The sequence below is a fragment of the Aspergillus flavus genome, chromosome 1, assembly GCF_009017415.1.
Source record: "Aspergillus flavus chromosome 1, complete sequence".
Lineage (NCBI taxonomy): Eukaryota > Fungi > Ascomycota > Eurotiomycetes > Eurotiales > Aspergillaceae > Aspergillus > Aspergillus flavus.
In genome coordinates, this window is record NC_092406.1 from 4,412,421 (window position 1) to 4,434,879 (window position 22,459).

General features: G+C 48.3%; 10 protein-coding genes across 10 annotated transcripts; 7 read left to right on the forward strand and 3 right to left on the reverse strand.

Moving 5' to 3' along the window:
* Positions 1–570: 570 nt before the first annotated feature.
* F9C07_1631 (putative transmembrane glycoprotein) lies at positions 571–3,186 on the forward strand (the record flags this gene model as incomplete). Its single annotated transcript, XM_041283939.1, has 1 exon — positions 571–3,186. The coding sequence occupies one exon, from the start codon at positions 571–573 to the stop codon at positions 3,184–3,186; it is 2,616 nt and encodes an 871-aa protein (XP_041140388.1).
* Positions 3,187–3,365: 179 nt separating this feature from the next.
* Positions 3,366–5,792, forward strand: F9C07_2250421 (RXT2-like protein; the record flags this gene model as incomplete). Its single annotated transcript, XM_071510066.1, has 5 exons — positions 3,366–4,034; positions 4,106–4,227; positions 4,312–4,465; positions 4,537–4,830; positions 4,891–5,792. The coding sequence occupies exons 1-5, from the start codon at positions 3,962–3,964 to the stop codon at positions 5,790–5,792; spliced, it is 1,545 nt and encodes a 514-aa protein (XP_071365934.1). The 5' UTR covers positions 3,366–3,961.
* A 193-nt stretch (positions 5,793–5,985) lies between these two features.
* On the forward strand, positions 5,986–11,932 carry rgsC (intermediate filament-like protein). The gene is made up of 3 exons (XM_041288060.2): positions 5,986–7,071; positions 7,167–10,638; positions 10,687–11,932. The coding sequence occupies exons 2-3, from the start codon at positions 7,983–7,985 to the stop codon at positions 11,700–11,702; spliced, it is 3,672 nt and encodes a 1,223-aa protein (XP_041140385.1). The 5' UTR covers positions 5,986–7,071; positions 7,167–7,982; the 3' UTR covers positions 11,703–11,932.
* F9C07_2061608 (phospholipid methyltransferase) lies at positions 6,338–7,321 on the reverse strand (the record flags this gene model as incomplete). The annotated part of the gene is made up of 3 exons (XM_071508655.1): positions 6,338–6,413; positions 6,516–6,975; positions 7,273–7,321. 3 exons carry the CDS (start codon positions 7,319–7,321, stop codon positions 6,338–6,340), a joined length of 585 nt encoding a protein of 194 aa, XP_071365935.1.
* A 307-nt stretch (positions 11,933–12,239) lies between the features above and the next one.
* On the reverse strand, positions 12,240–13,012 carry F9C07_1635 (uncharacterized protein; the record flags this gene model as incomplete). Its single annotated transcript, XM_041288047.1, has 4 exons — positions 12,240–12,389; positions 12,503–12,686; positions 12,740–12,791; positions 12,865–13,012. 4 exons carry the CDS (start codon positions 13,010–13,012, stop codon positions 12,240–12,242), a joined length of 534 nt encoding a protein of 177 aa, XP_041140384.1.
* A 918-nt stretch (positions 13,013–13,930) lies between these two features.
* On the forward strand, positions 13,931–14,417 carry F9C07_1636 (uncharacterized protein; the record flags this gene model as incomplete). Its single annotated transcript, XM_071508271.1, has 3 exons — positions 13,931–14,105; positions 14,172–14,192; positions 14,272–14,417. 3 exons carry the CDS (start codon positions 13,931–13,933, stop codon positions 14,415–14,417), a joined length of 342 nt encoding a protein of 113 aa, XP_071365936.1.
* A 1,133-nt stretch (positions 14,418–15,550) lies between these two features.
* Positions 15,551–17,211, forward strand: F9C07_2279846 (putative nuclear pore complex protein). The gene is made up of 2 exons (XM_041288059.2): positions 15,551–16,050; positions 16,115–17,211. The coding sequence occupies exons 1-2, from the start codon at positions 15,787–15,789 to the stop codon at positions 16,940–16,942; spliced, it is 1,092 nt and encodes a 363-aa protein (XP_041140383.1). The 5' UTR covers positions 15,551–15,786; the 3' UTR covers positions 16,943–17,211.
* Positions 17,212–18,548, forward strand: F9C07_2279847 (DUF1715 domain protein). Its single transcript, XM_041283938.2, has one exon. The coding sequence runs from the start codon at positions 17,747–17,749 to the stop codon at positions 18,326–18,328; it is 582 nt and encodes a 193-aa protein (XP_041140382.1). The 5' UTR covers positions 17,212–17,746; the 3' UTR covers positions 18,329–18,548.
* A 311-nt stretch (positions 18,549–18,859) lies between these two features.
* On the forward strand, positions 18,860–20,322 carry F9C07_1639 (putative lactonohydrolase; the record flags this gene model as incomplete). The annotated part of the gene is made up of 4 exons (XM_071508274.1): positions 18,860–19,043; positions 19,097–19,656; positions 19,715–19,952; positions 20,019–20,322. Exons 1-4 carry the CDS (start codon positions 18,913–18,915, stop codon positions 20,320–20,322), a joined length of 1,233 nt encoding a protein of 410 aa, XP_071365937.1. The 5' UTR covers positions 18,860–18,912.
* A 356-nt stretch (positions 20,323–20,678) lies between these two features.
* On the reverse strand, positions 20,679–21,866 carry F9C07_1640 (putative metal-binding protein; the record flags this gene model as incomplete). Its single annotated transcript, XM_041288046.1, has 2 exons — positions 20,679–21,711; positions 21,778–21,866. The coding sequence occupies 2 exons, from the start codon at positions 21,864–21,866 to the stop codon at positions 20,679–20,681; spliced, it is 1,122 nt and encodes a 373-aa protein (XP_041140380.1).
* Positions 21,867–22,459: the final 593 nt, after the last annotated feature.

The following is a 22,459-nucleotide window of genomic DNA, read 5'->3' on the forward strand; positions in this document are numbered from 1 at the left end:
AGAGGAATGGTCCTCTCAAGGGCACTTTTTCCCTTTTCTCCCCTAGTTTTTAACTTCAGGAAGGGACAAGCACGTATGGTCGCTAACATTCTTTGCCTACCAACCCCCCAAGTACTCGAAGGAGTCAAGCCCTACCGGAAGTTTTGTTTAGGGGTCCTCCTTAGCTCCTACAAGCCACTATCCCTTGCATGACCGTGCATTTCGCGAAGCGTGCTTTATCGCGCTGCAGCTACTACTATTATTACCCTTGGCCGACTATTTGCCATAATGCACTGACGTCAAGATATCCAGGTATGGCTCGGATGAAGGGGCCTCACGAATCGCGCTTCTCCTGGGCTTTGACTAGCCCTTAGGCGCGATCACCGGGGGGAATGGTAGTCCCTATTCTAAGGGTAGACAGGCCTATTCTCTCACGTCCATTTCAGCTTCTTCATACGACTTATTCCCTACTCTTCAACTACTTTTCGCGCCACCCAAATGGTCGTCAGGATATCTCCTGGGTAGACAACAGAATACTTGCCTGTTCTTGCATCAAGTATCGTCCAGAACCGTTCTGTCTATCTCGAAGATATGGCGCTCATCTGGCTGATAATCCTTGCTTTTACGTGGATTATTGATGCAAAGTTGGTCTCGAACTACCCTATTAATTCACAGCTGCCACCTGTGGCACGGGTCGCACAACAATATCAATTCGTTTTCTCTCAGGGCACATTCGGTGGTAGTGACTCCTCAACAAAATATTCGCTCTCAAATGCCCCATCATGGCTTCGAGTGGAAAGCAAAAGCCGCACTTTATTTGGCACACCCGGGGGGGAAGATGAGGGGACAGTGAGATTTGATCTTGTGGCATCAGATGAGTTAGAGTCTGCAAGCATGGAAGTCACTCTCATCGTGACAGAAGATGATGGACCAAGACCTGGAAAGCAATTACTTCCTCAGCTCGAAGCGATTGCCGCGACATCCGCTCCATCAACAATCCTGATTCATTCTGGAGACGCCTTTGACATATCTTTCGATCATGATACCTTTACCAACACCCGCCCCTCCACCGTATACTATGGGACATCTCCAGATAATGCCCCACTGCCTTCCTGGGTGGGATTTGACCAGTCAAATCTTCGATTCTCAGGTGTTGCACCTAATAGTGGGCCTCAGACTTTCGCCTTCAGCCTTGTCGCCTCAGATGTGGCTGGCTTCAGCGCAGCCGCCATGAAGTTTGATATGACGGTCAGCCCACATATTCTGTCATTCAACCAGAGTGCGCAGACTTTCTTCGTTAGTAGAGGAGAGCAGTTTACCAGCCCTCGGTTCAAGGAGGCGTTGACATTAGATGGGCGAGAACCGGCAGACGCCGACTTGACTGATATTCAAACTGACTCTCCTTCCTGGTTAGAGTTTGACAACACTACTATCTCATTTACAGGGACTCCACCTATTGATGCGGCGGATGAAAATATCACGATTTCGGTCACGGACAAGTATCAAGATACAGCAAGGCTTATCGTTAGCCTGCAATACTCCCAATTCTTTCACGATATAGCTGAATGCGATGCGGTCATCGGAAGCTACTTCTATTTTGTTTTTGATGATACAGTCCTGATCGATGATTCCGTTCAACTTGAAGTCGACCTGGGAAATCAGCTCCCATGGCTGCAGTACAACTCCGATAACAAGACTCTTCACGGCCTTGTCCCGGCTGATTTCAGCCCGTACAAATATACAGTCAAGCTTACTGCTCATGAGGGGACCGCAGAAGATACCAAGAAGTTTACAATCAACATCTTAGACGAAGGAAAACCTTCTGATCAGGGCACGGACAAGTCCTCAGGCTCCTCCAAGGGGATCCATGGAAAGAAAGTTGGGATAATCGCTATTTCAGTCGTTATTCCTTTTGCCTTTTTAACGAGTCTTTTGCTTCTTTTTTGCTGCTGGCGCCGTAAGCGCAGAGCATCGACACATGAAGAAGAACAGCTGTCAAAGGAGAAAGTACCATACTCAAATGGTTCAGAGCTACCGAACTGTCAGCCTTCTGAAGAGACCACCCAATGTACTCTCCCGAAACTAGCCAGAGACCCCCCTGAACAATACTCAAATCCACCGAAATTGGAATTAGGTCCTTTGTGGGACACGGGTCCCTTGGACGATAGCGAACAGGGACGACCGATCGAAGGCAGGAAAAACACACTTTCTGCTTCGACCATTGATTGGGATATCGCTCCGCTGAAGGTTCCTGAACCGGAAAAGGAGAAACAGATTGACGATATTGCCATTCCACCCAAGCGGCTGTCGTTCCAGAACAGCCCGCCTATACACAGGCGAGCTACTACTAATTCACGAAAGCGAGAACCTCTCAAACCAATCCAACCGAGGAGATCGTTGAAACGAAACTCAGTGCACTCATCCAAATCAAAAAGGTACTCCAAACGTTCTAGTGGAATATCATCTGTTTCATCAGGACTTCCCGTAAGGCTTAGCGGTGCAGGACATGGTGCGGGTGGCTTTGGGCCTCCTGGGCATGGAGTAGTCAGAGTGTCATGGCAAAATACGCATGCATCTTTCCAAAGCGACGAAAGTGGCGTTGGAAATTTAGCACCTTTGTTTCCTCGACCCCCACCTCGAGCAAGAGGCAGTGTAGAGCTTCCAAAGCGGATGAGTTTACGAACAATTGAGCCTGATACACTTACGATCTCGGAGGCTGATTCTTTGGAGGCCTTCGTTCACAGTAGGGCGAAGAACCGAAACTCGTCCAATCCCATGTTCTCCGGCCAGTTTGGCCGCAGAACATCTTCAGGTCTTCGTGCCCTGGAGAGAGCTCGAAGCACAGCTAGCCGCACTGATACTATTAATAGCTCCAGCTACTATGATGACTACAGACGATCCGTACATGAACGCCCGTGGTCTACGGCAATGTCTGCCTCCATCTATACGGATGACAATCGACAGTCTACGTATCTAGAATCGCTGTCTGAAGAATCCTTGAATGTACGGCCACTAGCTTCAATGACAAGAGAGCTCAGTCAATCAAGCCTGGCACAGAACTACTCGGAGGCAATAGCACCGCTTCCTCGGTTGCTCAGCGAACTAAGCCTCGCCAGTGCACGGCACGCTGAACCAGGTGGAGTGAACCACGGCTTAGGGGGGCCGCAACATACCGATGAAAGCCAGATCCATGAACCAGGGTGGTAGGCCCAACTCCACTCCACCTCTGCAAAGCGAAGGTTCTGGCGCTGGTCCGCAGATGCTGCGCTAGGGCCCGTCAACCTCGTCCACCCCGTTTGATGGCAAGGTTTGTCGGACAAGTGTGATTCAGCTAGCGGTTCAGGAAGCAGGAGGGGAACGAGGCTTACAGGGGAAGCTAACTGGAAGTGGGAGAAGTTACAGGTGAAGACTTTTTCATACGAGCAGTACTCTTGTGCTGTATATAGTTGTCGTTTTGCTTGGCGCTGTGTTGCTGGCCCATTGCTTTCTCCACCATGATATCCTTGTTTTTCATGTACAAGTACCTTTTATGTCTCATATATCCCTGATCTCCAAATTCAGGGGGTCAGACAAAAGCAGTTTTAATATCGTAACAGTAACATATAGATAATTTATGCACTTCAATAGTATAATCATTCAAGTACAAATATGTCGTGATCACGTGGCGCGTTCTTATCATTCCTTCAAAGCAGGCTAGCGGCGTCAATCGGGGCCGCCGCAGTTCCCCATTCCGTTCAGTGACGAGGCCGAACTGAGCTGCGCAGAATTGTCCGCGTCGGAGTCTACTATATTCCCTCGTCACTACTTCAGTGCTTTTGCAGAAAGTATTCCTCATGAGTCGTTGAAATCTTCCGATTCGGATTCGCTTGATGGTATACATAACCTGACCTCTTTTACCCTGGCCGGTTCCCGCTTCTTTTCAGTTGCGGCACTGCGATTGTTTCTATATTTCAGCTACTTTCCCTCTGATTCAGCCATAACTATGGCGGCGCAGGCGGCTCTCATCGCCGATACGATCGTTGGTATGAAAAGGGCTTTACGCAAAGAAAATGACTGTAAGTCTTACTGGTTCAATTTCCCTTATGTTCTCCAGTAATACCTCTTTAACTTGGTCTCTTAATTGTAGTCTCAGGCCCCGATGATCCCATCGCTCAGCCAACAAACCGAGGCAACAAACTACGGACAAACGCTAAACATGTGCGGGAGGGCGCATTGGGGTATATCCAGCCAGAGGATCTTTATAAGCAGGTACCGTTCCGCGGTCATTGAAGGCCCTTACAATTTACCCTCGGCTCTTCGTTTTAGGCGACTGATATCCAAGATCTCTGACAGAAAATTGACCATGCTGGGTACACACGCTATATCCTACAACCAAACCCCGTGCGCTACGACTCAGAGGGGGATGAGTTAGACGAGGATGATGAAGACTCTGAGGCAGATGCCGCTGCGGCGGAAGAGAATCCATTTTCTGAGATTGCATTGGAAAGTTAGTCCCTCAATCTCCATTACGGATGACTCATGACTTTTCCGAACGACTAATGCGAATGTGCTTACTAGATTTCCTGTGCCCATTAAAGCACCCATCGGAATTACCTACCCACCCTTCCTTATCCCATGCCTATACGTCAAGTGCTCTCTCGAACATGACCAAGGCTATCGAGTCTAAACTACGCCAAGAACGGGCTCTTTTGTGGCGTGCGCGGAACCTCCACAGACTGTTCCTTGGGGATAGCTCTTGGATGCCTTGTGGAACAGTTGAGACTCCCGAAGACAGATGGATCTTCGAGCCTCGGCTTGTTACCCCAGGCCACAAATCTCCAATCGGTCCAAATGGACAGAACGACGTTCCCAGTCTTTCAACAACCATAGAAATGACAGGTCCAAGCCATGAAGTACATAATTGTGTTCCAGTTGTCAGGACATCGAAAGAAGCCCAGGCAGTGGAAAGTAAAGACATCCAAAGTTCCCATACTGCAGAACAGGACATTGAAATGGCCGGTATTCACAATCATGGGAGGGAAAGTGGGAGCCCTACGAACTACAATGAGCAGACAAGAGAACCCAAGTCCGAAGAGGTTGAGACTCCCGTTGGAAACCTTCCACAGCATCTAGACATTGTTGAAGCCAACGGCAGTGACGCAGTAAATTCACACTTGGAACGCGGTCAGTTATCTGACACGGATGGGCTTCAAGGAGACAGAAAAGGAATTGCTGGAGATCGAACTGACTCGGGTAACGAGAAGGTTGATACGACTCATGAGGGCCCCGGCAATGTCCACGAGGATGAAACTGATAAAGATGAAGAGATGCAGGATGGGTTTTCCCCCGAGCCACCTCGTCGGATGACGACTCGAGCTCAGGCTAATGCAGCAAATCCACAAGAGGATGAATCAGACCACTTTCCACCATCCCCTTCCTCTGACACACTCAGCTCACTTCCTATACCACACCCTCTCTTTCTCGTGCCTGACTCTATCCGCCCAGATCCCAATCTTGGTCTGTCGCCCATGGAAGCCGAAGATACACGACGACTCCTGTGGTCATATGTGCAGAAACAGGAGGAGACTGTCAGGGGATTCGAGCACATGTTGGAATGTCTGCTCCGAGCTTGTCGTATGAAAGATGATGTGCTCGAGTGGTGTAAAGCGGAAGGCCATGTGGGTGAAATGAGTGACGGGGAAGACTGGTATGACCGGGAAAGATGGGGACTGGTGGAGGGTGAAGACCTCAAGAAGGGCGCGGACGAGGATGAGATTGAGATGGTCGAGGAAAGCCGCGCTTCAAATAAAAGAGGCAGGGGCCGGCGGGCATAGATGCGATGGTCATCGATGGTGGTCACATAGATCGATGACCTGGGTGTTTAACATTTTTGGGCCCTGGAAAGAGGTATTATTAGCAGCCGTCAGCAGCTACCTACCACTACAGCTTCTGTATGACTCAAATATCTCTATGAGATACGAAACACTATCTTTATATTTATCGGATACTTATCCTAGGGAGTTTTAGGCGCCGCAAACGATATCCATGATTTATTGTATAAAGAGAGGTGTAAAAGCAAATCGAAATATACCAATTTTTTTTTTTTTTCGTTCCATGACTACTCTCCATATTCGCCCTCGTAACATTCGGATTGTGTCTTTCATGGTTTCGTTGCATCTTCTCCGGCTTCCTCCCATTGTTGAATCCCACTCTAGCATCTTCATCACGTAGTTCCTAGCTAGGGACCTCGGGTTGTGTCTATATATCCCCTCCCGACTGACATGGATTGATGGTTGTTGAAAATCCAAAGACTCAATCCTTTAAGCGTGGGACCCGTCTTTCAGTGGCGGCTTAAACTGGCCGCGGTACCATAGCACTTTTACTGGCTCTTACCGCCTTGCTTGGCCTTTGCACGTTCGCGCTCGCGCTTGGCATAGATCTCAGCAGTGAAAGGGCTACAGAATCGTGGGTCAGTGGGCACGGCATGCATGCTTAGAAGAGATATAGGGGTGTGTTGCGTAAGGGCAAGAATCCAAGGAAAGGCATATCAGACTTACTCCTCCCACTGAAGAGCAAACCAGTACAGAATGAACACCTCGGCGGTCAGGAGGATTCCGGCAACTTTGCCCTTGTAGAGTGCAACACCCAGGAAATTCAGGGTGCTTCCCCAATACATAGGGGAGCCAGTGACATTGAAAGGGAAGCCAGTGACGGGGGCATCCATGAGAATACCGAAATAATCTCCGAGGTAGGTTCCGGTGACGCCTAGGGCATACATGCTGGAAAGAACAAGAACGGATCCCACTGCGAACAAAACGCCGCCCAGAATCGGTTGGTGCACAGGGGCATAATAGGGCTGGCCTTCCAGGGCCAACTGATACACATGGTCACGCACGATTCCCAGGGTAAAGATGGCGATTGCGAGGAAGTAACAACCGTAATATGGATTACCGAATATACGAGTCAGGTAGTGTTTCCGATATTCTACAAGAAATGGCGAGAATTTGGGAACATGAGCTTTCTATACTGATAACATGAATTGGGCCCATAGATTGAGGTTTAGCGGTGCAAAGGGCGGGGGAAAGCCTTGACCAACCGGCACGAGCAACAATGCTAAAAAATGAAAGCTGTGGTCAGTCAACAGTCTCCATAAAGAAGATTGGAGAGAAGAGGAATTTCTCGAGGGAACATGTAGCGAAAACACCTACTTCCAAAAGATTGGGTTGAAAGCGATGGAGAGTGCAGCCCCTATGAGATCAGCCAGGCGAGTTAAGAATCACAGTACAGAAGAGAGTCAAATGCTCAGAGACGTACACTTGAGGGACGATTGAGACAGATCGAGGAAATCCGAAAGAGTAGACATTGTGTAGAAAATTAACCCAGGCTCAGGGTAAAGATGCGATACAGGAGACCGAAAAAAAAGAAGTGGAGAGAGAAGGGAGATTTGAGGTGAGGTGTTGTTGGTGTTGTTGTTGTTGGGAAGTGGAGAGAAAATCATAAATACGTCGACTCAAAAAAAGATAATTTTAAAAATAAAAAAGACGACTAAAGTGGCATGACGTCTTTGCTTTTCTCCGCAAATACGGGAATCGGGATTGATGGATACTAAATGCGGTATTGCGATTGGTAGTACCGGTAGTATTACCTACTTACTAGTACTGGTACTACTAAGTAGTACACAGTATGTAACCTAACCTAGGTACCGTACGGAGTACTACCCTGTAGTACTAGTACTATAGTCTATACGAGTAAGTATGTAGGTATGTACAAACATAAATATGAAGGTACACACTCCGTACCAGAGGTGGTACTGTCATTTGACCCTGGGACCTCGGGATTAACCCAATTGAACCTCCTCACCGCCCGTCAACCACCTTCAGTATGGATTATCGCGGATGATCCAGTATTAGTCCACGTTATCAAGCTCTCCCCTCAAAAAACCTTTCATATGTCTTTGAAAGCTACCTGCCTCTTTGAATCGTCATGAGACAATTCTCATCCATCGTACGAATGCTCCGGGGAAAATGGCCCTGAAGTGTCGTGATATTGTCATACTGGGCACTGGCGTTTTCATTGCTTGGGGGTTGGCTGTACGCTGCCTGCCAGTTTTGCGGTACCTTGGGTATGCCGTCGGATTAGGCATTCTGCTTGCTTCAGTCGCCTTCTTTGGTCTTGTACTCTTCACAACCCGGAGCCCTAACGATGCAGACAACTCCCGATCTCAATGTTTGCCTGTCGCGTTTCTCACTCCCCCCAACTGGCAGGTTGAGACTCAAGGTCTAAAGAAGCGCTCCATCTACAATCCCGTGTCCCTCTACCCGCAATCCTTTATGGTGTCCGAAGGTATCGACGAGCTTCTGGCGCTGGTTACCCGGGATTTCATAGCGTCATGGTACCTTGGTATCAGTCCGAACCCAGCATTCGTGACTGAAGTAGACCGAGTGTTTCGGGCAGCCATTGGAAACCTACGTGATCGGTTACTTGCGGAAGATCTTATATCGCTTATCGTCTCCCGTATATTTCCTATTCTGACCACACATCTTAAAGAGTTCGACGTCGCAGAGCGATCGGTGCGGGGGCGGAATTTGACTCGAAACGTTACCGAATCCGATGAGCTCGACATCGCAATTGCAAGCAAGTATCGCGATGGTCATCTACATCCTGCTGCAGTGCTGTGTCTTTCAGACCAAAAGCTAGTAGAGCAGGAATACCTCAGGAAAGTCACAGTTGGGCTACTGCCTCGATTGTTCCCTGAAACCGTTTTAAGCAGTCGTATCGTTTCAGTTCTAGTGAGAGAACTACTCTCATGCGCTGTGCTCTTCCCTATACTATCCGTTCTATCCGATCCCGACACCTGGAATCAATTGGTGGAGGCCTATGGACGAACAGCTCTTCAGGATCGCAAAACGGTGCGCAAGCTTCGAGCGGCATTGGATGAGCATGCATCGCCGGTGCCTAGGTCAAAACATGGAAATCCATTCCCACGACTCTCGCCAACTGATTCAGAGAGGGCGTTTGAGCGTTTCGTTAGGGCCATCCGGCATTGTAACAATCTTTCCGATGCTAGACGATTCAGAGCTCTTGTTGCAAGCCAGTTGAAGCGGGAAAGTATGGTAGAAGGGCAAGATCCCGTCTATCTTCGGCGATTAGAGACGGGAAAAAGAGTTCTTGACCAGAAGGTAGCGAAGCTTTCAGCTCCAGCTAGTAGTCGTGCATCGCACGCCACCGCGGCTACGACGCACTTTCGCCCCCTGAAATCCTCACCAGCTCAAGAGGCGTCCTTGGTGGATGTAATGCATGATGCATCAGGTCTATCTTACTTTATGGAGTTCATGGACCGTCAACAACTTATGTTTCTCGTGCAATTCTGGATTGTGGTTGATGGCTTACGCAACCCACTCGAAGATGACTTTGGTGACGAGACATCCCCAAGTTCCACGACATGGACGGAAACAGATAAAAACGATATGGCTTTAATCAGTGAAACGTATCTGTCGAAACCCCAACTTAAAGTAACGGCCGAGTCGCGTCGAGCTGTGAAAACTTTCTTGAGCGCCGGGAAGCGAGCTACTCCAGAGCAGTATCGCAAAGCTCGGACAGTGATATTGACTACTCAATCTGCGGTATTAGAAGAACTCCAGAATGTCTATTACCCCAAATTCCGACAATCCGATTTATTCTATAAGTATCTCGCTTCAGATGAAACATCTCATTTTGAACCTCATACGGCAGCTGTACCGCATGGGGATGTCACCCCTGCCGCGGAGGTATTTGAGAGACGGCCACTTCCTCCATTGATGGGCCGTACGCCATCTCAACCGGGGTTTAAATCGAAAGACCTGCGCAGGGCTGCCGTTTCCTCAAGCGATGTACGGACTATGGGGAAACTATTTGACGATGACGACACTCCAAGACGCTCCTTAGACTCCGAGCGGTCTGCCCCGTTATTCGATGATGACTATGACACGGACCCTCTTGCGATGTCAACGCAGAGCCTTGGCCGCGACTCGCAAAACGGTGAGAACGATGCGAATCAGAATCAAGTAATTGAAACTATGGAGGCTGCATTGAACGATATCATTACGAACGAGCCGAAAGGTAATAGATTAGAAGATCTCAGATACAATGATGCCTCGTCATCTAGGCTATCCAGCAATGATCGATATCCACAATCACCTCGTAGCTCTGTGGAATCCACACGAGTAGACGACAAAACCAAGCCCAACATCTCTTCTCTAGGGTTGGTGGATGAATCTTCGCGACTCGGCGTTTTTGCTGATGATCTCTTCCCTGACCACCATAAATTTATTGAGGACGAATATGAGGAACCCGCTGAAATAGAGGACAAAGACCCAGCTGATGAAGTCCATGAAGCCCCCCCAGGGGATCTTGGCTTGACGGAAGCGATCGAAGCACTCACGGCAGAGATTGAGAAACTTGGATCCCAGGAATCGGTAGTGGATGCCTTGACGCGGAAAGCTGAGCTCACAAACAATACTGCAGAACTAAGAATTTTACGAAAGTCAAAAGCTAGCATTCAACGGGAAGTCCGCCGCAAGGACATGCAGCGGCAACAGTACATGATCCAAGAAAGTGATAACAGCTTGTATGGTCGTTCAACTGTTCGAATCACGTCTATTGTTGTAGGAAAAGAAGAGGACGGTCGCGAATTTGCAATGTGTACGTAGCTTTCCCCATATGGTGTTGGTTGACTAACGATTGCTCCAGACGTGGTTGAAGTGCAAAGGAATGCTGGAGAGCAAATGCCAGCGGCGTCCTGGGTTGTTGCTCGCAGATATAGTGAGTTCCACGAACTTCACCATAAACTACGCATGAGGTATCCGTCGGTGCGGCACTTAGAATTCCCACGACGACGTATGGTGATGAAGCTTCAACGGGAGTTTTTGCAAAAGCGGCGCCTGGCGCTGGAGGCGTATTTGCAGAAGTTGCTGCTCCTGCCAGAGGTTTGCCGAAGCCGTGACCTACGGGCCTTCCTCTCCCAGCGAGCCATCATCCCACGCGACGAGGCCCCTCGTGATGGAGAGACCAAGGATTTGGTAACCCGGATCTATAATTCGGTTGCTGATGGTATGGATGATTTCCTGGGCAACTTCGGTGTACTCGATCAGCTCTCGACAGCCGGGCAGAATCTCATCTCTGCAGCGACTAGCCAGCAAGCCAGCACTATAACTGACTCAGGGCTAGCGACCGAGGACGCCGTGACTGCAGCCGAAGCCGAGGCAGAGCTGAATGCATTTGAGGACCGAGAATTGGAGCCATTCATCAAACCGATTTGTGATTTGTTCCTAGAGGCCTTCGAGTTAAACAGAGGCAACAACTGGCTCCGGGGACGTGCAGTTGTTGTCGTTCTTCATCAATTACTTGGAGGAACCATCGAACGGAAGGTCCGCGAAGGTGCCCGATCCCTAGCACAGGACGAGTCATTACTTCGATACATTAGCGTAGTCAAGGAGTCCCTGTGGCCAGGTGGCCTCCTGCGTGAAAATAGAATCCGAACGACATCAGAGCGGCTGAAGAGTCGCACCGAAGCTAGCCTGGTATTAGCCACCTTGATCCCGGATATGGCGGGCAATGTAGTTGGACGGACCAATGCTCAAGGAGCCGCGCGGAGAATCTTTGCGACTTTGAACAACCGGCGCCTCAATACTCACTTGATGTACACTATTTTGGATGAGATCGTATTGGTATTGTTTGGGGGTGGTGAAACAGGACGGATGCGATAACTCATGTTTACCTAATTCATGGACGACTGAGGCTCTAGCTATCGTAGTTTCTTCCTCTTTAACGTTTGGTGCGGACCTTAGCGGGTGTCTAGTGAGGCATCACTCTTATAGTCTCTAAGGATAGAAGTCTTTGGACGGCGGTGTACAGTGATAGTGTACCATAATCATAATCATAATCATAAACATAAGAAGAAGAAGAAGAAGAAGAAGAAGAAGAAGAAGAAAAAGAAAGATAATAATCGTAATTATAAAGACTTGCATAATCGCGTTACTGCTAGACTATAGTGCTCTGGGCAGGGGGTTGCCTTTTAACCTCCATCCCAATAAGTAGACTACTAGTAGTCGGGCTGTCAAACTAGGTGGAGTAATATTGAGGTTGAAAAATTAAATCAAGCTACGTGAGGCATCTACATACCGAACAAGCTCTGTAAGTGCTAAGAGGCAAGATGAGAGAAATGATTAAGTCTGGAAAGTACGTCCGGGAAGGAAACAGGAGAGAAACCGTTGGCACTTAGCACACCAGTAGGCATGCCCGTTCTATGCCTCTTCCTTCTTCTTCTTGGACTTCTTACTGGAGGTCTGTGGGACCGTCGTGTTCTTTGTCTGGTGGACGATTAGGCGTGTCCAGCACTCTTCCTTGTCCCACTCAAAACCAGCAAGGTAGGGGTTATCCAATTCATCATCGGCCTGCGCATGAAGAGACGTTCGTCAGTCTCACTCTTGTGACCTACAGTGAATGATAGGGAGTGTGTCTCATCGCAGCCGCAAGGGGAGAGTTATGGCAAGGATATTCGACATACCTTCTTCTTGAACTGCTTGTGGATAGCGTCAAGCGCGTCCTTGATTGTGACTCCCTTGAGATTACGAGCAGTCACCTCCAACCCCAGCGGGAAATGCAAGTCAATCTTCTTCACCGGGGGGTTTACGAGATGGAGTTTGAGGATATCCTTGTCCTCGATTGAAGACGGTGAAGTGTTGAGCTTCCTAGGGAAGACCGAGTTAGCGCAGGACCTATGGTACGCGGACCTAGTTCTTACCACCCGGTCTTTTGCGTTTCAATGGGGAGAGTCAACTCTATCTTCTTCTCCTCTAGAAGACTTCTAGTTAGCGCAGTCCATGGATAGGTGACAGGTGCGCTGAGTTCCAGAAGGGGGTAATTTACCCAAGTCCTTGATGTTCCAGACGCCCTCCGACTGAGATGAGTGGCGCCTGTGAGTCTTTTTTGCCGTCTTGTCGGCCTCTTTCTCCCCCTTAGGAGTTATTGACAAGCCAGCAATGGCAGAATCGACTTTTGTGAGTTCGGCCGACATAGTTGCGATAGGGACGAGTATGGGGAATGATCAAGAGGGTGATCACTGCTGACCAAAGTAAGCGTTGGACGTCATGATAGTGTCAATGTTTAGGAAAGGGTGTATGAAGCTTTTGCATTGATGGTGTAAAGCCAGACGACTGAACCTGGAGAACTTACCAATCTTTGGTAGGTATTGCAGAGTAGGTATGGTTGAGATCCAGGTAGGATGAGAGAAGGGATTAAGAAGATGAGAGGATGAAGGGGAAGAAGGAGAGGAAAGGAGAAGAGAGAAGAAGAAGAAGAAGAAGAAGAAGAAGAAGAGGGGGAGGAAATGCCAGCAGGAGGGAGGGAGGGAGGGCAGGTGACCTGACTGGCCCATCCAAAGTACATGCTGAACGGGTACTATCCATTCATTGTACGATACTATACCAGACGACTAGGGTTCCTCCCATGATACCTACATTAGTACGTCGTACGAGGCGGGGTCATGGAACCCTAACTCTCCATTGAAGTTCGGGATTGGACCTTAAAAAAGGTCGTACCTACTAGTATCCTAGGTACTATCATGGTTTAAGATGAACTGGCTTAATCTTCTGAAAAGAGTTTTCAAGGAGAAAGTAAAGTAGTACTATGTAGATACATACATACATACCTTATAGTACCTACCTACAAATAGTAATGGGTACCGTAAAGAGTAATGCTGATTACGATAGGTATTGCAATCAAGTTAATATGTTATTATAACCTTGTTGTCGTCCGTAGTCAATTAGAGTCGCATAGGATACTACTAGATTGTGGTGATGAGGAAGAGTATTGAGAATTGGAACATCAAGCATTGTTTACCGTTACAATCTTCACCACGAAAGCCTCTTTCAATTCACTGCAAGCAGATAATTGAATCAAAGGTTCGCGAGCTATACTGAAATTCAGCAATGGAATGTATCCGGGAGAACCGGATCACACGACAAGAGCTGACGTCGAGAGCTCCAGAGGTGGTCCACTAAGGCTGCACCCCGCATTCCCGCGCGCTCCACTTGCCCCATCACCTTATACGGAGGAAGTTGATCTTGATTGTTGGAGTGGTGTTGTTGTTGTTGTTGTTTACCCTCCTAGTAAACTAGATCATGATGATAGTAGTGGCGTATACTGCGCATTCTTTATTTATTCTTCTCGAATAGTCATTGACGACATCCATTCTGGTATGCTTCATGGTAACTGGTCGAGATGAAAGTATACCGGTGGTACCAGAATCTCAGGCAACCTTATTTGGAAAACTAGTCCTCGACCCCGTCCAAATTTGGATTTACCCATTGATGGAATGCGTAACAAGAAAGCTTTGCCAGTGGCTTCAAACAGAATCTCACGTGATACCCCAGGGTGGAGCCATGTCAATTGTCTCTCTCTCAGTGTCTCTCTTCTACTAATCAAAGAAGAGATCATTAAATTATAAGATAGTAAGTAGTACTAGCAATGCATATACATTAGATATTCAAGTAGACATCAATATATCTTTTTCATGAGTTGCACCTGAGATCAAGTTATCAGAACTGGTTTTTAACACAGGATGATCGACCTTCATAATAAGAATAATAACAACAACATCACCATTAAAAAAAATGAGACAGTGTGGCCAGATCGGGGTGGGGTGATATATCTCATAGAAAGTGGTGATGTTACAATGATCATATGGTTAGAGAGCGGGGTCACACTCTTGCTAGGTAGGTTCTTTACTAGACGGATCCATCTGCAAAGACCAGTCTTAGTTAGCACTAGCTCCTTCTTGTAAAAGGCCTGTGCCGCTTCTGTTGATCATGTGTACTAATTATTTGCGTGGCAAACAGACAATCGTTCTAGATTGTTACCTGAAGTTTCGGCAACATTGGAACTTGCTATCAGGGACAACCTTTATTCAAGGACATAATATCTTATCCAATTATGAATCATTCAATATAGGAATCTAACTACTTCTATCGCCCAGTTCACACAAGCGTGCATGTTCTCTCTTTGTCAATTAAATACCACGATACCGAAAACATCTTCGGGGGAGGGCGCAGACCTTACAAAGTACAGATTTATTGGATGTACAGAACAGCAAAGGAGAAAGAGAGAGTGGGGGAAATCAGTAGTAGAGCTACTTATTTCGTAATTGACTGTCTTGAATTGTAAGTTTCGAGACAGTCAAGATGACCGTCTGGCTATAAAGGGCTTTTAATCTGGGGTCCAGTTGGCGTAGGGATATCAAGGAAGGATTACTGCCCCTGGTATCCTTCTATCTAGTATCAAGGCAAGTTTTATTTTATATGGGCAATGATACTAAGGCTTCAAAGAATAGCCGATTGCAAACATTTCGAGCATCTAAAGGCCATAGTATGAGACAAAGACGAAGGCATGCTGATACAGATCTCTCACGTACTGGTGCTAATCACTATTGAGGTAACGGGTCGGTGCCCGTGACCCTGTCCTGTAAGGGGCAAGATGCTCCGGAAGCTGACTAAATGGGGGATCCCGTTTGCCATGTTTGAAGGGCGGTGTACAGGGCCCGTGAAGATACTGCCGTATCCTCATTAAGGCATTAATGTGTCGCGGCTGCAGAACGCGCGCCTTCCCAAATCTACGCTGAGCTCTTTCTCTTCTGCCTTATTTCATTGCCAATTCTCTAGTCAACCTTAGTATCTTTGCAGAAATATCTGCAGCGCGTGGTTTACTGGTTTTTCTACAGCTCGATATAAGCCTAGTAATAATTTTCCGACCCGTTCTCACCAAACCCTGTGAAAAGCAAAAGTTCTCATTCGAATGTCGCTCTTCGGTTCTGTCGGCACTACGTCGACAACAGCGGGCCAAACAAACACCACCGGCGACATATCTAAAGATGTCGCTCTCAATTCGCCTCCTGAAGATAGCATTTCTGATCTTCAGTTTTCCCCCGCCAGTGAACATCTTGCGGTAGCTTCTTGGGACAAGAAAGTCCGCATTTATGAGATCAATGATCAGGGACAGAGTGAAGGAAAAGCTCTCTTTGAGCATGAAGCTCCAGTTTTAAGCTGCTGCTGGGCACCGGTAAGCTTAGAAAACCATCGTGCCGCTTCATTTCTCAAGCTAACTGACCTTTTTCGCTCTCTAGGATGGAACTAAAGTAGTAGGCGCTGGTGCCGATAAGGCTGCACGCATGCTCGATCTCGCTGCAAATGCTACGACCCCCGTCCAGGTCGCAGCTCACGATGCTCCGATCAAATGCTGCCAGATGATTCCGAATCCTGCTGGAGGTACACCCCTCCTAGTGACCGGCTCGTGGGACAAGACAGTCAAATACTGGGATCTACGGCAATCGACCCCGATCGCCACGGTAGAATGTCAGGAGCGTGTCTACACCATGGATGTCAAGAACAAGCTGCTAGTGGTTGGAACTGCAGACCGATACATTAACATCATCAATCTCGACAATCCCACCAAATTCTACAAAACTATGCAATCCCCTCTCAAGTGGCAGACGCGAGTAGTCAGCTGCTTCACAGATGCTACGGGGTTTGCTGTTGGCAGTATCGAGGGCCGCTGTGCTATTCAGTACGTGGAGGACAAGGACTCTAGCTCGAACTTCAGCTTCAAATGTCATCGAGAGACACCCCCAAACCAACGCGACATCAATAACATCTATTCCGTCAATGCTATCTCTTTCCACCCGGTTCATGGCACTTTCAGCACCGCTGGCAGCGATGGAACCTTTCACTTCTGGGACAAAGACGCCAAACATCGCCTAAAGGGATATCCCTCAGTAGGGGGGACCATCTCCAGCACCGCATTCAACCGCAATGGCAATATATTTGCCTACTCTGTGAGCTACGACTGGAGCAAAGGCTACTCGGCCAACACCCAACAGCTTCCTAATAAAGTAATGCTTCATCCAGTTGCTCAAGAAGAGGTGAAGCCCAGGCCTGGTACCAGGAAGAGGTAATATAATCTTATCCGGGGTATGAAGTTGGCGCAGTTGGGGGTTTGGTGTGGTCGGCGTCAGCCTTAGGTTGATATCTAGCGAACTTTCGAGTCCCTTGTCCACGATATGAATGGACAGTGGTCGACAGCTCCCTCCCTGCGTTAATCTCGTGAGGGTTTGGCTGTTTTATCTTTCATGTTATTATCCCCGATTTATGTACCTTTTTACTTTTTCCTTTGGGAATGCATATGAGCGAATTAATCTATGATATCTTTGCATGTTTACAAATGCTCGTGGATGAATGCATTCCAGTTCCATGAGCAGGAAACAGTAGACCAATGTCGTAGTTCTCATCGCTTTGGAAAGCTGAAACGTAGAGGGTGCTGCCTGTAGACCAAAAGAAGAAAAGAAAAGAAAGGAAGGAAAGGGAAAAGGCCCTGGAACTTGTGTAGGTATTTTGGATAGAAGTGGAATAAATTCCCTATTAATTCAGCGTGTCCAGGAAGTTGTCCCTGCGTCTTTTTGCTTGGATGTTTCGTACGCTCCATCAGATCGGATGGTGGTCACCATGAGTGGATGAGAGATGTCAAAAGTGGGGTGGATTACTTCTGATCGGAGAAGGTGGGAAGAAAGTAGGAATTGTGGCAGAAAAAGAAACAACAATTCTATATGCTTCAGGTCACAAAACACTTCCACAATTCAGTATAAGTCCGGAACTCTTTTCTTGACTACTGATCGGTTCCGAAATCCATTCCTTCTCGCTTTTTCCCTTCTTTGCTATCGTTAAACACCCATTCCCCCCCTCACTTCCAGGAGGTTATCCATATGGAAAACAACTTACTCGAAGGTCTCCTCGACCTGGAGGAAGAATTTTACAGGGAAGGCTATGACTTAGGAGCTGCCGATGGCGCGCAGGCTGGCTACACCGAAGGTAGTGTATTCGCTGTCGAGAAGGGCTTTGAGAAATTCCTCGAAATAGGAAGGCTCTACGGTAAAGCTCTGGTTTGGTCACACAGACAAGCCGAGCTAGACTCTTCCAACATGAGGGATCCTCCCCAGATGTCTCAATTACCTAGTGAGAAGGATGAAGATTATTTGGAGCCATCTGTCTGCAGAGAGATGTCGAGCGTTCCGCCCAGCTCCAGGCTAGCGAAGAATGTCGACACGCTTCTTGAATTGGTTGACCCGGCATCTTTACCCATGCAAAACACGGAGGAAGCCGTTATTGACGTGGATGAGCGTCTGAAGGGTGCGCTCATCAAGGCCAAGCTTATCCAGCGCGCGCTGGGCGAGCGAGAAGATGCATGCGATATACACCCTAATGCAAGAGACATTCCCCAACAGAAAAGCTCTGGGGATGGAACTGGCAGCATTGAAGACATCAGCTCCCTGAAACTCCGCCAATGAAGGACGTTGTTTCCAAAACCATCCTCCTCATTATCCCTAACTAGGCCGCTCATACCCAGCCACCGGTACCCTTCGGAGTATCTCCGATAGAGCAGCCAACGATGATGACATCTCTTACTCGTCTCCATTTCTCTTCATCACGGCTCCGGGTAATAAGGGTGAATTGGATTGTCAAGCTTGGAGGTCGATCATTGCTCCACAAATCTTTGGTCCCCCCCCCCCCCCCCCCCCCCCCCCCCGGCGCCCCGATTTCTCAATTGGCCTTTTGGGATGGCAATCCAAGGCCACTTCCCGATCTCGCGTCATGTCTGTCGGAATTACGGTCCTATCGGTGTGACCCCTCGGTTGTTCCTCCCTTTAGTTGCGCTGGTTTCACCGGGAACTGGAGTCTTTAAATGAAAATGTGCGTTTTATCTGCATGTGTATGTGAATTTGTTCATGCTTTCTTTGTAAGAAGAGTGTATATAGAAAATAAGACGTCACGGTCGGCTCGGACTGTCACTTGAGCCAACTCCTCCTTTTGTTCTTTATAATCCACATCTCCTCATATATTTGATCCTTAGTCCTCGTGTATCTCTCCGGCCATGGCGTGGCTGCAGATTCTGGGTCTTGTATTATCTGGGCTCACTCACGCTCAGACTGGAGTGACGTCCCCCATTGCAGAGGCATGCGGCCCTTCAATGGTATGCATCAATCGCTATGCCAATGTGTTGCCGTAAGTCTATTGCAAGGTTTAATCGAGCAGGACCGGTTCTGAAGGTTGACCAGATATCATTTCTTTCGAAACGTCTCTACTATGGATGACATATCTACTTTTGGTGATACCACAGTCGCCAGTGGTACTTTGCTAGAGGGTGTCAACTCGGCCAATTTTCTGGTATATGATAGGGAAAGGGGTCTAGAGATCCTGGGTGCCAACCCAAGTTATAAGTTCATGTTTGCCGTCTCCGAAGCTGTCCACGAGGCTCCTGTGTATATCGCATCGCAGAATAAACTCTACCTATCTCAGTTGGCTCCCCCCCCTGGCTATCTCCCCCAGCTCGTCGTGGATCTGAATGAAGACCCGCCCACACTGTCCGAGTACCTCTCTGACCCTCCTGTCTATGCGCCTAACGGAGGTACCTTTCATGATGGCAAAATCATCTGGGGAGCATCCGGCGGTAACCGATCAATTGGAGGGAGTGAGCAGCGCATCTCTTTGAGGACACTGGACCCGGAGACCAATAAGTCGGTCACCCTGATAAATAATTACTTCGGTTATTATTTCAATACCATCGACGACCTGGCAGTGCATCCCAAGACAGGGGACATTTGGTTCACAGATCCTCGTTAGCTGCCCATTGTGTGTTTACTCGACATTAAACTGTCAGCTGACCCGTTGAACAGAGTACTCGTGGTTCAATGCTCTCACCGACACACCCCCCCAGCTTCCAAGTGCTAGTTACAGGTACAATGCCTCATCGGGCGCGGTTTTCGTGATTGATGACTCTATTGGCCAGCCGAATGGCATTGCGTTTAGCCCGGGAGGCTCAGTCGTCTATATCACCGACACTGCCGCTGTGAGCGCGCCAGTCGATCCCCAATATGGCCATCCTGGCAGTATATTCAATGCCACCCAACGCAGGTAAGGAACATGGTCAGTCATGTCAGAAGGTCAAGACACTGACGGAGACATTCCCGGTCAATGTAGGACCGTTTATGCCTTTGACGTAAGCGAGGATGGTACCAGCGCTTACAACAAGCGACCTATCTATATGGCCTCTGGATTCGTCCCGGACGGCTTGAAGGTAGCAGCCAACGGATACATTGTGGCAGGCGTCGGACGAGGTGTTGATGTACTTGATCCCTCTGGTCAACTTCTTTTGACTATCCAGACAAACTATACCGTTCAGAATTTTGCCTGGACTGGCCCCGAACTCAAGACACTCTGGCTTATGGGTAATGGAGGGATCAGTAAAGTTGAGTGGCAACTTAAAGGACAGGAGCTAAGGTGAATCTGAAGACCGGGAAACGCGAGACGCCAACAGTTAACATTGTATGTTGGTGTTTTGGTTAAGACAACCTAACCATAGATATTGGCTTTTGGTCGGGCAGGAACATGCTGATTGTATTAGAGTTTACGGTCGTTCGCGGTATTCTACAAACACAGACATACAGAGACACACACATGGATATTTTTTGGACTGCCTGGTCGGTATTGCATTATTCCTTAATCCAAGTGATAGAGTTTCAGACATCACCCGTGATAGGGTCTGTCATCCGCATCGTAGTATAGTAATGGATCGAAGCGTGCTAGAAGCCATCACCCATACTACTGTTAGCACTCAGAGGGAGAGAAACAAAAGGGAAACTATTGCTCCAAGCCACGGACCGCCATGGAAAATGCTCCTTCCTTGGTCTTATGGCCACCGATGAAACCGCTGGCATGGACAAAAACTGCACCCTCAGGAATCTTGGGCTTGCCGGTTTTCTCGGCTTCTGCGGCCATAACACCGTCGAGATCTGCATCGCGAACACCACGCCAGGTCTCTGGCAGAGGTTTCCTGGACACAAAGCTAGTTTCATTCACTGACACGCACTGCACGCGCCATTTAGATCCTTCAGTAGCACTCTCAGGGTAGAGAACGTAATAGACCTCTTCTTCGGACTTGGGCTTATCGGATTCCGACGCTTCCTTTTCGAAGTTATACAAGTGCTCTTTCCATGGCACACCGCCCTGAGGGAGAACGATGATACGGCCGGAAGGATGAACATCACGGCGGGAACGGTAGGAGTTTCCCACAGTAGTGCGTGCAGGTAACCAGGAAGTACTGGCGTGGTGCAGTTTGCGAGTGAAAACGTTTCCAATAAAGGTACTTGCTCGACCAAAGAGACTGTCTTCATCCTGAGGCTCCCCGGGCGGGCAGGTCGGATCGGGGTTGTTCATGTCACCCACCACCGATGTGATGGTGATGGCACCATCCTTGAAGCGCTTCTCGAGATTAGCAGCAGATATTTCAGCGGGATCATAGGCTGAAATGCCATTGTCGTTGGCATCGATGGCTTCGATGAAATCTGTGTACAGTTTTTCGTACAGTAAGTTCACGTCGTGGTGATCCACCGGCAATGACGTGTGTTCAGCAATGATCGCTCGACCGAAATGCATGTATACTAAGCCCGCCGAGGACAATTTGGTAGTGTGGTTAGGGAAGGTCGTGGAAAAGCTACGCTGATGGTGATCATAACGGTTGTTCGCGGGGTCATATTCTCCACCAACGTCGACGACAGTGTGGCAGGTTGCTAGCTGCACCGGATCTCTGGTACGGATGAGGGGAGAGGCAGAATAGGTGGGGAGTTGTCGGAGAAGATAGACCGCGAGGGCCTCGTCGGCATGAAAATGGCCGCTGAGAGATGTGTATCAGTAATGAGGGGCCTGTCATTGGAGATGTGAAGTTCAAGTGAGTGAGTACCTATGAGTCCCAATCAAGGGAGAAGAGGTCTTGATTTTCTTTGCGATAGTCTCGTCGGCCATTCTGAATAATTGTCGGAATCGCAGCATCCAACAATGTTTTGTAAGTGCACAGGTTCAAATTGGAAAGAGACGCTGATATGGACCCCAATCTGATTACAGGGACGGTACTATGTATGGTACTGAACCTATTCTAGACTAGACCATATACGGAAGATTCCCTGATACAAATATGGTTAATTAGGGCTCCCATCGGAGGGCTTTCGAAAAGCATGTGAGAGCCAGTGCCAAAGCAACGCTATTCCGAAACTAGTAATGGTATTCAGTCCCCTGCACTGCAGTGGAACCCTGAGACTGGCCTGGGTGGTCCAGACTAGATCTAACTACTAGTACGGAGTAGTACATAGGCTTATGCCCTGACAAGTTTTGCTTGATTAGGTTGGGCGGGATATAGATATATATACTGTATAGAAACGGAAGAAAGAGTTTAAAAGGAGAAGAAATAGAAAGGAAGGAAAAGAAGAATGTTCGCAAGCCCTTCTGACTGTAATATTATTAGCAGAGAGTTCCTTGTTATCGGTGTCTTCACCGCCGTTGGAGAAAGAAGAGGTACGGAGTACAGCGGTAGGTACCTCTATGTATATGTACTCCGTAAAGTTCGTACTATGGTAGGACAGAGTAGG